The sequence below is a fragment of the Bos taurus genome, chromosome 13 (assembly GCF_002263795.3).
Source record: "Bos taurus isolate L1 Dominette 01449 registration number 42190680 breed Hereford chromosome 13, ARS-UCD2.0, whole genome shotgun sequence".
Taxonomy (NCBI): domain Eukaryota; kingdom Metazoa; phylum Chordata; class Mammalia; order Artiodactyla; family Bovidae; genus Bos; species Bos taurus.
In genome coordinates, this window is record NC_037340.1 from 6,598,470 (window position 1) to 6,615,228 (window position 16,759).

The 16,759-nt window shown below is 43.2% G+C and overlaps 1 protein-coding gene across 1 annotated transcript in view; it reads left to right on the top strand.

Moving 5' to 3' along the window:
* The first annotated feature begins 986 nt into the window (after positions 1–986).
* Positions 987–16,759, top strand: part of SPTLC3 (serine palmitoyltransferase long chain base subunit 3) — a 148,458-nt gene continuing 132,685 nt past the window's right edge. The window contains exon 1 of the mRNA XM_002692040.6: positions 987–1,422. Within this exon, the coding sequence (XP_002692086.1) occupies positions 1,312–1,422 (111 nt within the window). The 5' untranslated portion in view covers positions 987–1,311. The remainder of the gene's footprint in view (positions 1,423–16,759) is intronic.

The following is a 16,759-nucleotide window of genomic DNA, read 5'->3' on the forward strand; positions in this document are numbered from 1 at the left end:
AACGCGTTTCTTTTCTAAGTGCCTGATGTTGAAGAAGTCTCCATTCAAGAGGACCATGAGGGCAGGCTTGGGAGGACTCACACAGGCTGTAAATAATTAACGTTGTCCAACAATCTGTCTCATCACAAGGCCTTTAGATCTGTCTGGTAACTAGTGCATTGAGAGAATAAGAACCGATAAGTAAACCAGAGCTATCAGGGCTAGGATGCTGCCTCCAACACCTGTGTTCATAACAAACTCCCCCATCAGAGGTTAGCCCACAAAAAAGGTTTTATCTAACTTTATAGCTGGAGAAATCAAGGTAAAAGAGAGAAAACCACTTTCCCAAGGTCACATAATAAAGGTAATGCAGTTATGCATGTTCAGTCACTCAGTCATGTCCGACTCTTTATGACCCTATGGACTGTAGCCTGCCAGCCTCCTCTGCCCATGGAATTCGCCAAGCTAGGCTGCTGGAGTGGGTTGCCATGCTCTCCTCCAGGGGATCTTCATGATCCAGAGATTGAACCCACATCTTTCTGGATCACTTAGTCCTTCTTGATGTCACTGGTTTTAACCCGGTAGGTTCTGAATGGTTTTCGTTTGCCATTTTTGCATTATGGTTAAGTATATATGATATCAAATTTACCCTTTTAACCACTGTTAAGTGTATAGTTCAGTGGCATAGGGCACATTCATATGGCAATCATCACCACCATTCATGCCCCGACTTTTTCCATCTTCTCCGACGTTAAAAAGAAACTTCCCATCTCTCCTCCCTCTAGCCCCTGCCAACCACTTCTGAACATTCTTTTACAGCAAAAAGAAGTGTTGACTTTGTCCTTGGTTTACAACCGGAAATGTAATTAGATGCAGGAGCAGGGTGAGGAAAGGGTAAATGTCAATTCAGCACTGACTGTCTTCGGGAGGAGACACCTGGGGAGTGTACTGTGGTATGTGTGTGTGTGTGTCTTTAAAAGATTCTCCACCTCCCGGCCAGCCTCCTTACCATTTGCCACTGGGTTTTCCAGCCGGCCGGTTGCCTCAATTCAGGCTAGGAGCTGGCTATCTCCTTTGTAGTTCCAGGAGCAGTTTTGTTGCCATGGAGGCCACAATCTGATTTGAGGAATGTAAAGGTAATCCTTTGCTTTTAGTTCCAAAGATCTGCTCCAAAGATAGGCTGTTGCTCTTCCTCTGGAAAACCCTGATTGGTAGCTTTCCTCCAAGCGCTCAGTCTGAAGTGCTTTATCCTATCTCCTCACCAACTTCAAAAACTCAAGCTCTCCCGGGGCCTCTGGAAGGGAGTCTGTGGCCTCCATCGATTTCCCACAAATGGCTGATCCTGGAGGTGGTGCTGTTTACAATGGGACGCCTCATAATCAGAGTGCCGCCGACTGTCACGGGGGAAACTGCTGGAAGAACGGGGTGGTGAAAGAATCCCAGGTAAGAAGCGATCCCTCCCCCTTCATCTGAATGACCGGGACATTTCAATATTTTGCTGTAAAGCTCTTTGAAGCTGTCCTCATTGAAAGTCCTTGGCAGAAAGTGTTTTCCGTGTTTGGACTCTTTGCTTCGGCTCATTTCAAATGCTTGGCTACTAAAAAGTTTAGATATGGGTTAAGGAGGGAATTTCTTCTTTATACAGGAGAGGAAATATGTAGACCCAAGAGCTTTCAACTCCTAATGTACAAACATCCCTCCTAGACTGTTGTTTTCTCTCAAGAGTTTTAGGGAGCACAGTTGCAAAGGCTAAAATTCTTGAGCTGAATTTCAGTCCCTCAGAAAATCACAACAGGCTGCATTCACCATGCTTCAAAAGAAATAAAAAAGGAAGCGAAAGTAAACGCTGCTGAGATTATGTGGAGTGGGTGGCATTTTCCCCTGGTAGAGTAGGAATGTCTCTCTGTTTGAAAGGCAACTTCTTTTCAGTGTTCCGTGGGGCCTTGTCAGAACTCACAGCTTGATTTGGGGCCAAAGTCTTTCTTTGAAATTTGACATCACAAGCATTCCTTTTTATAAGACACTTCAGAAAGCGTGGCTTATTGTTACATGCTGCACACAGGAACCAAACAGACTTTGAATTGTTTTCCCATGTGAGGCTTTAAAAAATTTTTTTCACTCCTGCTCTGGCAGAATGTTTGAGGGAAACGTGCTGAGGAGGAGGAGGAGGAACCCAAAAAATGTTGTCAGCTTATTCAAAGAGGGAGCCAAGCCGGGTCTGCAAGATACTTGTGAAAACAGTCAGGCAGTCCCCAGCTTCCCACTGGATGCCCAGCCCTCTGCTCTGAGCTGCAGGAGCAGCAGGGTGACCTCACCTGCTTGGGAGCAGATTAGCATAGGCAAACCAGCAGCTTTACTCATGGAAAATGAGAAGCTGAGTGGCAAGGAACCCACTTGGGAGAACTGGGGGGAAGCGGGGACAAGTCAGATGGTTCTAAGATCACAGGACAGGTGGGGCTGCTTGGAGGCCAGCTCACGATTCAGTGAATTAAATTCGTGTCCAGGGGACGAAAGAGGTGGAGAGGGGGAATCGCTCTGGAGTCTGGGTCGTTTGTGAATAGGCTGTAGTCTCCAAAATGTGCTCCTCTCTCAACAAAAGCCCTTACCCTAGCCTTGAAGTGCCTACTAAAACCCTCAGGTCTGGCCTCCTCCAGCTGATTATTCGGTCAGTCAAAAAGTGGATTCGGGTTTTTCCATGCTATCTTCCTGACAAACCCGAATGACCTTATTGGCCCTCCCAACATAATGTGAAGAAAAAGTATTTAAGTCTCATTATTCACGTGAGGGGGATCATATTAATTCCCACCAATTCTTCATCACTGCATCAATTCAGATCACTACCACTCAGGACTCTCTTTGCCCCTAAAATGACTGTAACACTGGTCCCTGGCCTACTCACCTTCTGAACCATCCCCACCCTGAGGGCAGAAATGCATTTAGGGGATTCCTTCTTTCTGTCCCTACTTTATCTTGGTTCTGTAACCACCCTCTAGTGTCTGAGGCTAGAGACTTAGCTAGATGGTGACGACCACTCCTAAGTAAGAAGAAAAGCCAGAATCCAGAAGGTTTGTTACTAAATGCTCCTACAAGACTGTAAATAACTTTGAATTCACCCACACTTGCCAAGAAGCAGCAGGAAATATTAGGGCAGCCACTGCCTTTTCTAACAGCTCTTTCTGAGGGAAGGAACATCCAGAACCTATTTGCTCAGATATATTTAGGTGTTACCAAGTTGAAATTGGCTTCCACTGAGAGCCTCAATTATGGCTTAAAAAGTATGTTCCAGAAAGAAGAAACCCTGCTGGGTTCTTAGGGCAGTAGGGCAGACGAGGGTCTGTTTTCCCCTCTGTGGTTGTGGGTGTGGTCGCCTTTCCCATCATGATCCTCAGTCACCGGCTTTGGCCCATTTCACTTTGAGGACACCCTAAGCAAACTGAGTCTTGACCAAAAGCCTTGCAGCTTGAACCCAGTCCTCGTAGAACAAACTCACTCTTGGAACCCAGCCACCATGTTTGAAGGAAGCCATTGCAGCTCAGGAGAAGCCCAAGCAGAGAAAGACCAAGTAACCCAGGACAGATGTGGCACCAGCTGGTAGACGGAGTGAGTCAGCTGTCTTAGAAGTGGGTGCCCCAGCCCTGGAGTCTGTCTGTTCCAATTGTACTTCATGGAGTAGAGATGACTTGTCCCTACTGCTGCTAAGTTGCTTCAGTTGTGTCCGACCGTTTGTGATCCCACCGTTTGTGATCCCATGGGCTGTAGCCCTCCGCATGCTCCTCTGTCCGTGGGATTCTCCAGGCAAGAATACTGGAGTGGCTTGCCATTTCCTTCTCCATGTCCCCCCAGCCTTGCTCAGATTACAGATTCTTGAGCAAACAAGAATCGTTGTTTTAAGAATGGTGGTGGTTTATTAAACCACAATAAACATGTAAACACATGGATATTCTATTTCTTTAAAATGCCTAGAAAAATCATTCTACAGTCTTATTACAACCATTCTCAATGCCTTTAATTTGAGGAAACAGTTTTGCCCATCAATCTTTGGCAAAGATTCCTTTTCCTAACCTTTATATTTTTATTTTGTTTTATTTTGTATTTTGCATAAGGACTTAATGTGAGTGTCTGGCTGGTAAAACCAAACACAATGAACTCATATGACATCAGTGCAAAAGCACAATCGTTTCAGATCAGATCAGATCAGTCGCTCAGTCATTTCCAACTCTTTGCAACCCCATGAATCGCAGCACACCAGGCCTCCCTGTCCATCACCAACTCCCGGACTTCACTCAGACTCATGTCCATCGAGTCAGTGATGCCATCCAGCCATCTCATCTCCTGTCGTCCCCTTCTCCTCCTGCCCCCAATCCCTCCCAGCATCAGAGTCTTTTCCAATGAGTCAACTCTTCGCATGAGGTGGCCAAAATACTGGAGTTTCAGCTTTAGCATCATTCCTTCCAAAGAAATCCCAGAGCTGATCTCCTTCAGAATGCACTGGTTGGATCTCCTTGCAGTCCAAGGGACTCTCGAGAGTCTTCTCCAACACCACAGTTCAAAAGCATCAATTCTTTGGTGCTCAGCCTTCTTCACAGTCCAACTCTCACATCCATACATGACCACAGATAAAACCATAACCTTGACTAGACAGATCTTTGTTGGCAAAGTAATGTCCCTGCTTTTGAATATGCTATCTAGGTTGGTCGTAACTTTCCTTCCAAGGAGTAAGCATCTTTTAATTTCATGGCTGCAATCACCATCTGCAGTGATTTTGGAGCCCAGAAAAATAAAGTCTGACACTGTTTCCACTGTTTCCCCATCTATTTCCCATGAGGTGGTGGGACCGGATGCCATGATCTTCGTTTTCTGAATGTTGAGCTTTAAGCCAACTTTTTCACTCTCCACTTTCACTTTCATTAAGAGGCTTTTGAGTTCCTCTTCACTTTCTGCCATGAGGGTGGTGTCATCTGCATATCTGAGGTTATTGCTATTTCTCCCAGCAATCTTGATTCCAGCTTGTGTTTCTTCCAGTCCAGCGTTTCTCATGATGTACTCTGCATGTAAGTTAAATAAACAGGGTGACAATATACAGCCTTGACGAACTCCTTTTCCTATTTGGAACCAGTCTGTTTTTCCATGTCCGGTTTTAACTGTTGCTTCCTGATCTGCATACAAATTTCTCAAGAGGCAGATCAGGTGTTCTGGTATTCCCATCTCTCAGAATTTTCCACAGTTTATTGTGATCCACACAGTCAAAGGCTTTGGCATAGTCAATAAAGCAGAAATAGATGTTTTTCTGGAACTGCTTTCTTTTTCCATGATCCAGCAGATGTTGGCAATTTGATCACTGGTTCCTCTGCCTTTTCTAAAACCAGCTTGAACATCTGGAAGTTCACGGTTCACATATTGCTGAAGCCTGGCTTGGAGAATTTTGAACATTACTTTACTAGCGTGTGAGATGAGTGCAATTGTGTGGTAGTTTGAGCATTCTTTGGCATTGCCTTTCTTTGGGATTGGAATGCAAACTGACCTTTTCCAGTCCTGTGGCCACTGCAGAGTTTTCCAAATTTGCTGGCATATTGAGTGCAGCACTTTCACAGCATCATCTTTCAGGATTTAAAATAGCTCAACTGGAATTCCATCACCTCCACTAGCTTTGTTCATAGTGATGCTTTCTAAGGCCCACCTGACTTCACATTCCAGGATGTCTGGCTCTAGGTCAGTGATCACACCATCGTGATTATCTGGGTCATGAAGATCTTTTTTGTACAGTTCTTCTGTGTATTCTTGCCATCTCTTCTTAATATCTTCTGCTTCTGTTAGGTCCATACCATTTCTGTCCTCTATCGAGCTCATCTTTGCATGAAATGTTCCTTTGGTATCTCTGATTTTCTTGAAGAGATCCCTAGTCTTTCCCATTCTGTTGTTTTCCTCTATTTCTTTGCATTGATCGCTGAAGAAGGCTTTCTTATCTCTTCTTGCTATTCTTTGGAACTCTGCATTCAGATGTTTATATCTTTCCTTTTCTCCTTTGCTTTTCGCTTCTCTTCTTTTCACAGCTATTTGTAAGGCCTCCCCAGACAGCCATTTTGCTTTTTTGCATTTCTTTTCCATGGGAATGGTCTTGATCCCTGTCTCCTGGACAATGTCACGAACCTCATTCCATAGTTTATCAGGCATTCTATCTATCAGATCTAGGCCCTTAAATCTATTTCTCACTTCCACTGTATAATCATAAGGATTTGATTTAGGTCATACCTGAATGGTCTAGTGGTTTTCCCTACTTTCTTCAATTTAAGTCTGAATTTAGCAATAAGGAGTTCATGGTCTGAGCCACAGTCAGCTCCTGGTCTTGTTTTTGCTGACTGTATAGAGCTTCTCCATCTTTGTCTGCAAAGAATATAATCAGTCTGATTTCGGTGTTGACCATCTGGTGATGTCCATGTATAGAGCCTTCTCTTGTGTTGTTGGAACAGGGTGTTTGTTATGACCAGTGCATTTTCTTGGCAAAACTCTATGTCTTTGCCCAGCTTCATTCCATATTCCAAGGCCAAATTTGCCTGTTACTCCAGGTGTTTCTTGACTTCCTATTTTTGCATTCCAGTCCCCTATAATGAAAAGGACATCTTTTTTGGGTGTTAGTTCTAAAAGGTCTTGTAGGTCTTCATAGACCCGTTCAACTTCAGCTTCTTCAGCATTACTAGTTGGAGCATAGACTTGGATTACTGTGATATTGAATGGTTTGCCTTGGAAAGGAACAGAGATCATTCTGTTATTTTTGAGATTGCATCCAAGTACTGCATTTCGGACTCTTTTGTTGACCATGATGGCCACTCCATTTCTTCTGAGGGATTCCTGCCCGCAGTAGTAGATATAATAGTCATCTGAGTTAAATTCACCCATTCCAGTCCATTTCAGTTCGCTGATTCCTAGAATGTCGACATTCACTCTTGCCATCTCTTGTTTGACCACTTCCAATATGCCTTGATTCATGGACCTGACATTCCAGGTTCCTATGCAATATTGCTCTTTACAGCATCGGACCTTGCTTCTATCACCAGTCACATCCACAGCTGGGTATTGTTTTTGCTTTGGCTCCATCCCTTCATTCTTTCTGGAGTTATTTCTCACTGATCTCCAGTAGCATATTGGGCACCTACTGACCTGCGGAGAAGGCAATGGCACCCTACTCCAGTACTCTTGCCTGGAAAATCCCATGGACAGAGGAGCCTGGTAGGCTGCAGTCCATGGGGTCACTAAGAGTCAGACACGACTGAGCGACTTCACTTCCAATTTTCCCTTTCATGCATGGGAGAAGGAAATGGCAACCCACTCCAGCGTTCTTGCCTGGAAAATCCCAGGGACAGGGGAGCCTCATGGGCTGCCGTCTCTGGGGTCACACAGAGTCGGACACAACTGAAGCAACTTAGCAGTAGCAGCAACTGACCTGGGGAGTTTATCTTTCAGTATCCTATCATTTTGCCTTTTTATACCGTTCATAGGGTTCTCAAGGCAAGAATACTGAAGTGGTTTGCCATTCCCTTCTCCAGTGGACCACATTCTGTCAAATCGGGTTGCCCCACGGGCATGGCTTAGTTTCATTGAGTTAGACAAGGGTGTGGTCCTAGTGTGATTAGATTGACTAGTTTTCTGTGAGTATGGTTTCAGTGTATTTGCCCTCTGATGCCCTCTTGCAACACCCACCTTCTTGGGTTTCTCTTACCTTGGGCGTGGGGTATCTTTTCACAGCTGCTCCAGCAAAGCGCAGCTATTGCTCCTTACCTTGGACGAGGGGTATCTCCTCACCGCCGCCCTTCCTGACCTTCAGTGTGGGATACCTCCTCTAGGCCCTCCTGCGCCCGCACAGCCATGGCTCCTTGGACGTGGGGTTGGTCCTCCTGGCCACCGCCCCTGACCTCGGGCGTGGGGTTGCTCCTCCTGGCCACCACCCCTGGCCTCATGCTGTCAAATCCAAAGTGTAATCATTCAACCTGAGGAGGTCTGTAACTTGCTGCCTTATCTAAGAAATAGCAGGCAAAGAAGGATGCATGCGTTCAGGTTTAGCTGTTTTGTTGATTGAAAGAATATATATTTTAAAGTATATTTCATATCTTCCAATTATAAATTAATTTTATCTATTGGTTAAAGTTTCCTAGAAAATGATTCTCTTTAGAAACACAAGTAGATTGACGTTAACCTAATTATTCTCAAGGAATCCACTCCAGTTATTTTGAAATACACTTGTTTTAATCTTCCTACTAAGTATTGTCATCTCTCTTAGTTGGCCTGAACTAATCTTTTAATGAAATTCTAAAGTATCCTAACCCATAAATTCATGTGAGAAGTTGTTGCCACCATATTACTGATAGAAAGTCATAGGGCCATTCATTCACCAATTAAACATTTGGAAACAAACACTATGAGCAGGGCTCAGAGAAGTATTCAAAACTCTTCTCCATAATCTACTTCATCCATCACAATTCTCTCTAAATAATGCTTCACTCAAAAGCTTTCCACATTGCAGATCGTTTGATTACAGCAGAGGTTGAGATGACAAATACCCAGCAGGCTGGCAAGGCCCGGGGTGGACAATAGAAAGAGGTCAGCGTGGGTTAAGAGGTCAGGTGGGAAAGAGGTCAGGTGGCTCAGCAGTAAAGAGTCTGCCTGCCAAGCAGGAGACACAGGATCAATATCTGGATCGGCAAGATCCCCTGGAGAAGGGAAGAGCAACCCACTCCAGTATTCTTGCTTGGAAAATCCCACAGGCAGAGGAGCCTGGCAGGTTGCAGCCCACGGGGTTGCAAAGAGTCCGACATGACTCAGCAACTAAACAACAGTAACACAGCGCGGGTTTGCCCAAGTAGAGCAAAGCAACTCAGGTAACAACAACAGCAACTACTCAGGACGCTGCTGTGTTGACAGATGCTATGATTTTCAAAAGAAGCTGGAAATCCAGATGGGGGAGGAGGGGAAGAGAATATCCTAATTTTTAAGGATTGTCATTTAATCCTTCAAAAGGCCAGTAGTGTAGATTTCAAGGAGACATTGCTACCAGCCACAAGTCTGTAATCTCTGAACTAGTGTTTAGTCACTAAGTTCTGTCCAACTCTTTGTGACCCCATGGACTATAGCCCACTAGACTCCTGCATCCATGGGATTTTCCCCACAAGAATACTAGAGTGGGTTGCCATTTCCTTCTTCAGGGGATCTTCCAGAGCCAGGGATTGAAACTGCATCTCCCACATCTCCAGCATTGCAGGCAGACTCTTTACCGCTGAGCCACCAGGGAAGTCCCTCTGATGAGAAAAATAAGAGGTCCTAAATAGAGTGATTCAGGGAACTTGGGTCTTCTTAATTTAGACTTATTTTATATATTTTTAAAAGCAATAGGTGTATCTTACTTCTTAATTTTCTTGACTTGTTATATTAACACATATTCCTGGAGTGTGCAAGTTTGAGGAACAACTCTGACTCCACCATGTATACTGGGTTTCCCAGACTGACCCTGATTTCAAATAATAGGTGTCAAGAAGTCACAGAACTGACACCATTTTACTGCTCAATCTTCCTCTCTCAAACTTCATAGGAAGTGACATACAAACTTTTTGTTAGATAGTGCACTCATATATCTTGGTGACCATTATTATTCTCTGGCTATGATATAACTGGGTCTTCAAAAGTTGCCCAGGAAAACGGCTATGTGTAAATATGATTATCCTGTCAACTACAAGTTATACCTGACTGTTCTTTCCCTGCCATGTAGAGCTTATCCTTTGGAAAGTCAAGGATCCTTTGGGATATTTTCTGTATTGCAGAATTTTCCATGTAGAAGGCTCATGTGTTCCTAGACTTTCTCGGGTCCCCAGATTAAGAACCTTAACTCTCACACCCCGATCAGAAAAACCAACAAACCCGTCTTTCCAGAGAAGACAGGGTAAAGGGATTCATAAATTGATTTACCAAGGAGGAAAAAACAAAAACAAAAACAAAAACCACACACACACAAAGAGTGAAGCCAAAGTGATTCAACAAGACCACTTGTTATTAATCTATTTAAAAACTTTATATTAGAATTTTGTACCCCACTTTTTAATACTATTTTCATATTTCTTTTACTATAAAACTACATTTATATCCCGCCTTATAACCTTGAGTAAAAATGAACTCTCCAGGGAGATATTTCTTTTCTGGTGGCTTTTCACAATCCAGCAGCCCTCAGGATTTCCCAGGGAACCCCTTAAGGAAGAATGATAGCAGGAAAACGAGCTTTGACCTCAGCTAGAATTCAGAGAAGGCGATGGCACCCCACTCCAGTACTCTTGCCTGGAAATCCCATGGACGGAGGAGCCTGGTAGGCTGCAGTCCATGGGGTCTCGAAGAGTCGGACACGACTGAGCGACTTCACTTTCAATTTTCACTTTCATGCATTGGAGAAGGAAATGGCAACCCACTCCAGTGTTCTTGCCTGGAGAATCCCAGGGACGGCGGAGCCTGGTGGGCTGCCGTCTATGGGGTCGCCCAGAGTCGGACACGACTGAAGCGACTTAGCAGCAGCAGCAGCATTGGGTTTGAGTCCTAGTTTGCCCCTTACTAGCCGTGCCTCATCGGAAAAGTCGCTTCATGTCTCTGATCCATACCTCATAAGGCAATGCTGAAGATTTGATGAGATAGTGTATTCTAGGCTCTCAGTAACTCTCACATGTGTAGTTGACAATAAACGGTAGCTTTTATCTCTGGAAGTTAGCCTGCAGCTATCTCTTACTCCTCTACTGCTATTTTAAGAATGTTCAATACAATGCCTGGCATGTAACAGAGGCTCAAAAAATGATAGTTTTATGCCTTGAATTCCCTTATCCAGTGGTGGCTTTATTTTACTTGGTCTGTCGGCAGCACTTGACACAAATAATCATTCCTCCTCCTTCAATCACTTTGCTCTCTTGGCTTCCAGGTATGACCCTCTTATACCACCAGCTCTTCCTTTGCAGTGTCTATTCCTGGCTTTACTCATCTCCTTGACCTTTAAACAGTGGAGTGACCCAAGGCTCAGTCCTTGTACCCCTTCTCTTTCCTAACTGTAAATACCTCCTGATTGGACCTTGCCCCATCACTATACGAACATCACTATCCATGTTTATGTATTATGCGTACATATGCCATTTCCAATAGCTTACTTGATATTTCACTTGGAGGATCAAAGTCATCTCCAACTTAACATGCCCAAAACTGAGCCCCTGATACTCCTTCTATCCCAAACATGCTTCCTTTAGAGCCTTTCCCATTGCAGAAAATGACAACTCTAGTCTTCCAGTAGCTCAAACCAAAAACATGGAATCGTTCATGACTTTTTCATTCTACATTGAATGAGTCAGCAAATTCATGATCCTCCCTTCACAAGATATCCAGAATCTGACCACTCCTCACCTCCCCACAGCAACCTCTCTGGTCTCAGCCCCCACAATCTCTCACCTTGATCGTTTTGGAAGCCTCATCCTTTTTCCCCATTCTCTGGTTATCCACTACTGAATAACCACCCATACCAACACAGAGCAATGCTAAACAACAGCCATTCGCTATGATCATGGACTCTGCTGGGTAGGAAAACACCCTGCAGAGATAGCTCTTCCTGGTTCCATGATACCTAGGACTTTGACTGCAGGACCTAGAACAGCTGAGCCTGGAACATTCGCCTGCAAGATAGAGTCCTCAATCCCATGACCCATGCAGTCTGAGATGGCTGAGAAACAGGGCAAGCCAAGACTGTGGGCTGCATTGCCCGTATGTCCCCACCAGCAGGGAGGGTTCCAAGAGTTTTCTCATAAGTAAAGCAGAACTTTCACAGCCTTCTGTACCCTAGCCTCAGAGGTCAGCTTCATGAACACCTGTTGAAGCAGTCACAAGCCCACCAGGTTCAAGCGCAGTCTTTGAGAATAAACAGGGATATAATGCCTACTTAGATTTTTACCAAAAGTAAAGGAGTAAATTTAAGAATATGCTTGGAAAGCAAGTCGATGATGCTCTTATTGTATTTGTTATGATGTTACTTTGATCGAGGCAGACTGGCTTTATTATGCAAGACTCTTGTAAGTGTAGAGATATTTTTTTTCAATTGCATTGTATTTTTTTTCATTGGTATTATAAATGAAGACAGAACAAAGTAGAATGCTTTGTGATGTCGTATGGCAATTGCATTTTTTGTCTTTCTCTGGGTAAAAATGTATTAGATCTGTAGTTAAAGTCTTTTTTGAAAGCAAAAGCAAACAAACAAATTTAAAAAAACAAACACCTACCTCTCAATGGAAAGATGATTAAAAAGCTTATAGACATCTTTTAAATTTCATACCCTGCTTCCACCCCTGCGCCCCCTCCACTACGATCAGCAAGACTGCTCTCAATACAGCAGCAGAATGATCCTTTTGAAATGACATCAAGAGCTTGGTGTCATTTGGGCAGAGTGAGCTTCTGCCTAAATCCTCCCCATGGACCCCATTTCACTCAGAGTAAAAGCTGAGATCCTTACAATGACCACAGGCACCATGGGCACTCTGATCCATCCATGACTCAGCTCTTGCCCCTTTCTGGGTGCTTGGGGTGTTCCAGTCACACTTGAGCCAGGAGCCCAGGACCCGCCCACCTGGGGATATCCCCACATCCTCTCCCATTTGTACTTCCCAGAAATCCACGTGACTGTACCTCCCTCCTTTCAAGTCAAATGCTACTCACAATCCTATCAAAATTGCAAACCTCCTTGCTTCCTGCCTCCCTTAACTGCTTGTTTTCTTTAGTACTTAACACCATCTGCATGTATACACATAGATTTATTTCCTCTGTATTTGTCTGCCTCTGGTTCTAGAATGGGAGCTAGGCTCTAGCTGAGATTTCCATCTTACTCACTGCTGAATCCCCGGAACCTCAACCAGAGCCAGTACACAGTAGTGCTCAATAATGGTTGCACAGTGATTAAAGACCTGATTTCAGCTTGCTTTATTTCCTTTGCTGGTTCTGGTTCTTTAAAAGATGGAAAAGGCCCCACCCATATGATACATAGTCTACTTTGTAGGTTTTGAACTGTCTAACCTCTTATTAATTAATTACTAATTTAATTATTAGTAATTAATTAATTAGTAATGAAAGGTTTCCTATCCTTTGTTGGAGAACGTAACTACTGTTTACTTCCCTCTTTTTAAACATCAGAAGATTGCTAGATTATTTTGTGTGACCAGGTCACTACATACTTTTTATGTCGATATCCAAATATTAGGTATAATCTAAGCCTGGGGTTAGGGAATGTGCTTTTAGCAAGAAGAACTTTTTAAAGGAAATTAAAAAAGAAATAAATGTTATTAATTTATCCTGATGATTCTACTACCTCTTAATAGAAGATGAAATATGCCTGGATTAGAGGGAAAATAACTAATACCTCAGGATATAGAGACCTGTTATCTGGTTTTAATAAAAATTCTGCATTCTCAGGATCGCATATCCAAGAAAAACCAGAATAACTTGCTTTCCCATTCATGACCCTGTATATGAGATGATTTTTAATATTTAATTTAACAAATTTTGCATCACACTGTATGCTAGGAATTTTCTAAATACAAGCTTATTTGATTCTCAGAACCTTATGAACTTAATTATGCAAAGCATTTTTATATTATAGAAAAGTTCAATAAATTTGCTTAAGATTAAACCTCCTGTTAGTGGAGACTGGCCCCAAGGTCTGTGTTTTTAATCATTAGAAGAAAAAAAAAAGCCTTTTCTTTAAACTTTTTTTTTTGTGAATAATTTCAAACTTACAGAAAATTAAGAGTTCTGCAGTGAATACTCATATACCTACCACATAGAATCTGCAATTAACATTTTATTGTATTTGTTTCACCACACTTTTTTCTGTCTGCACATCCCTCTACTCAGCCATCAATCCATATGTTTGGTGCATTTCAAAGAAAATTGTAAAATCAGCACATCCCACCCCTAAGTATTAGCCGGACTGCAATATTTGTCCATAGCTCTTTTTTTTTTTTCTTTTGAGGCAAAATTTACATTGAATTTTGGCTTATATCACCTTTTGATTTCTCTTGTTGGAAAGAGTTCCATAATGTAGTTTTGACTGTAGCAAGATTTATAAAAACCACTCACTTGACATTGGAGAGCTTAACCTCTGGACAAAACAACTGAGTGGTGTGTAAATTCACATCTAGTGAGATGGAAGATGGGCTTCCCAGGTGGCTCTAGTGGTAAAGAACACGCCTGCTAACGCAACAGACATAAGAGACGCAGGTTTGATCGCTGGGTCAGGAAGATCCCCTGGAAGAGGGCATGGCAGCCCCCTCCAGTATCCTTGCCTGCGAAATCCCATGGACAGAGAAGCCTGGAGGGCTACAGTCTGTAGGGTCGCAAAGAGTCGGACGCAACTGAAGCGACTTAGCCCAGCACAGCAGAGATGAAATAAGGACTCAGCAGAGCCGCTCCCTCTTGAGAAACTCCCCTGCTGTACATCTGTAATTCTGCAGAGATCAAGAGCCATTTTCCTCTTTTTTTTTTCTTTAGTATAATCCAGCGAACAGGAAAGGAACTTAGTATAGAAATTCTTACATTTCCATTCCATGCCCTGTCTTTCTTACATGTGGAGTAATGAGGTTCAACAAAGCTAAGTGGCTATCTCAGAGGTCACACCAGTGTGAGACACCCTCATCATTCCAGTTTCTTGATACCTCGACCAAGGACCTTTCTGGAAAGATCCATTTTATTGGAAACCTCCCACCTGTAAAAGTAATCAGGCAGGGACTAAGGTATTTGATGATTCATAGTGGTACCTGCCGAAGAAGGCAATGGCACCCCACTCCAGTACTCTTGCCTGGAAATCCCATGGACCGAGGAGCCTGGTGGGCTGTAGTCCATGGGGTCGCTAGGGGTCGGACACTACTGAGCGACTTCACTTTCAATTTTCACTTTCATGCATTGGAGAAGGAAATGGCAACCCACTCCAGTGTTCTTGCCTGGAGAATCCCAGGGACGGGGGAGCCTGGTGGGCTGCCGTCTATGGGGTCGCATAGAGTCAGACACGACTGAAGTGACTTAGCAGCAGCAGCAGTGGTACCTGCAATTACAAATTCTTTAGCTTTGACTTCAAAATTGATGCTGCAAAATTGCATTTGTCTCATGTAAGATGTAAAGACCTCTTTTTTCCTATTTCTCCAAATAAAAGACACACAGAGGGAGCCTCCTTCTTTGTGTATCTTAGAAAAAATATGTCAGAGAAATCAATATTTATTTAGAGTTAATGATTGCTGCCACACACAAGATCCCGCCAAATGTTTATGCTTTTTGAAATATTGTTAATTCTCACCTATCACTTTCAAATTTCACATATAAGGATCCAAGATCCAAAGAAGTGAGATAATCACCCACATGGAAGGCAAGTATTAGGAGGCTATTACGACCCCTAATATCACATAAGGGCTTCCCAGTTGGCGCTAGTAGTAAAGAAGCTGCCTGTCAATGCAGAAAACATGAGACGCAGGTTCAATTCCTGGGTTGGGAAGATTCCCCTGGAGGAGGGCATGACAACCCACTCCAGTACTCTTGCCTGGAGAATTCCATGGACAGAGGAGCCTGGTGGGCTATGATCCATAGAGTCACAAAGAGTTGGGCATGACTGAAGTAACTCAGATGCACCCAAGCAGTATCGCATAAATGGTTGCCACATCTCACAGCCCCACTGTTCTCTTAAACTGAACCATCATATAGAGATTGGGAGCAGGGCCTCCCCTTAGCACTGCTTGGGCTTGAATTTCAGCTTCACATCATCATTTTGTGGCCTTGGGAAAGTGATTTAATCTCTGTGCCTCAGTTTCCTCATCTGGAAGATGAGGATAATAGTAGTGTCTGCCCAGTGGATCCCGTGTAAGAAGTAAATATGATGGCACATGCAAAGACTCAAAATGATTTCTTGAAACTTAACCAGTGCTTGCCTGGCCCCTTTTAACTTTCAGCATCAGCTGTAATGATCCTTATATCCAAGATCTTGTTGGACTCTCACAACTATGCTGTGAAGTTTTGAAGGCTGTTGACCCATTTCATGGATGGAAAAAACTGGGCTCAGAAAAATAATGAGACCAAAGAAAAATAAAGAGTCTCAAAGGACTAGACACACAGTAGGCCCATACTCTGCATACCAACTGCATCAACTATTCCTCACAAGAACAGGCAGGAAGTTACAAAAAATCAGTGCCTCTAGTCTTCAGTAGATATATTCATAGCAAGATATGAAGTGCTATTTTGGTCATTACACTTAGAAGAGCAGCTTTGGGGGTCAGTCGTAGTAATTTTTTTAAATCTATGAGATTGTACAAGTCTTGAATAATGTTAATTCCTATCTTAGATTTTCATAGCCAGGCAGCAAAGTGATTTTACATGGCACATCAGAGAGCACAACTTCCTATAAATCTTTCTTTAAAAATCATTGACCTTTGTCTTTACATGTTTATGGCATATAGCATGTGTGTTCCTCAGAATTACCTTCTTCTGAGCCTTCGTGAATCCTCAATTTCATTTTTAAGTGTGTGTGCCATCATGAAGGCTTGCTTCCAGACCCAGCATGGGAATGCAAGTCAATTCACTTCTTGGTTCCTTTGCTGAAGTTCCCTGAAGCAATGACATTGATGATGTGGTAAGGATTCTTACGTCTTGCAACAAGGCCTGTTTCCCAGTCATCTACTTTGATAGTCTGAAAGAAACTGGGCTCCAGATATTCTCAAACACTAGAATATTCATAGCAGAATTGATCTCA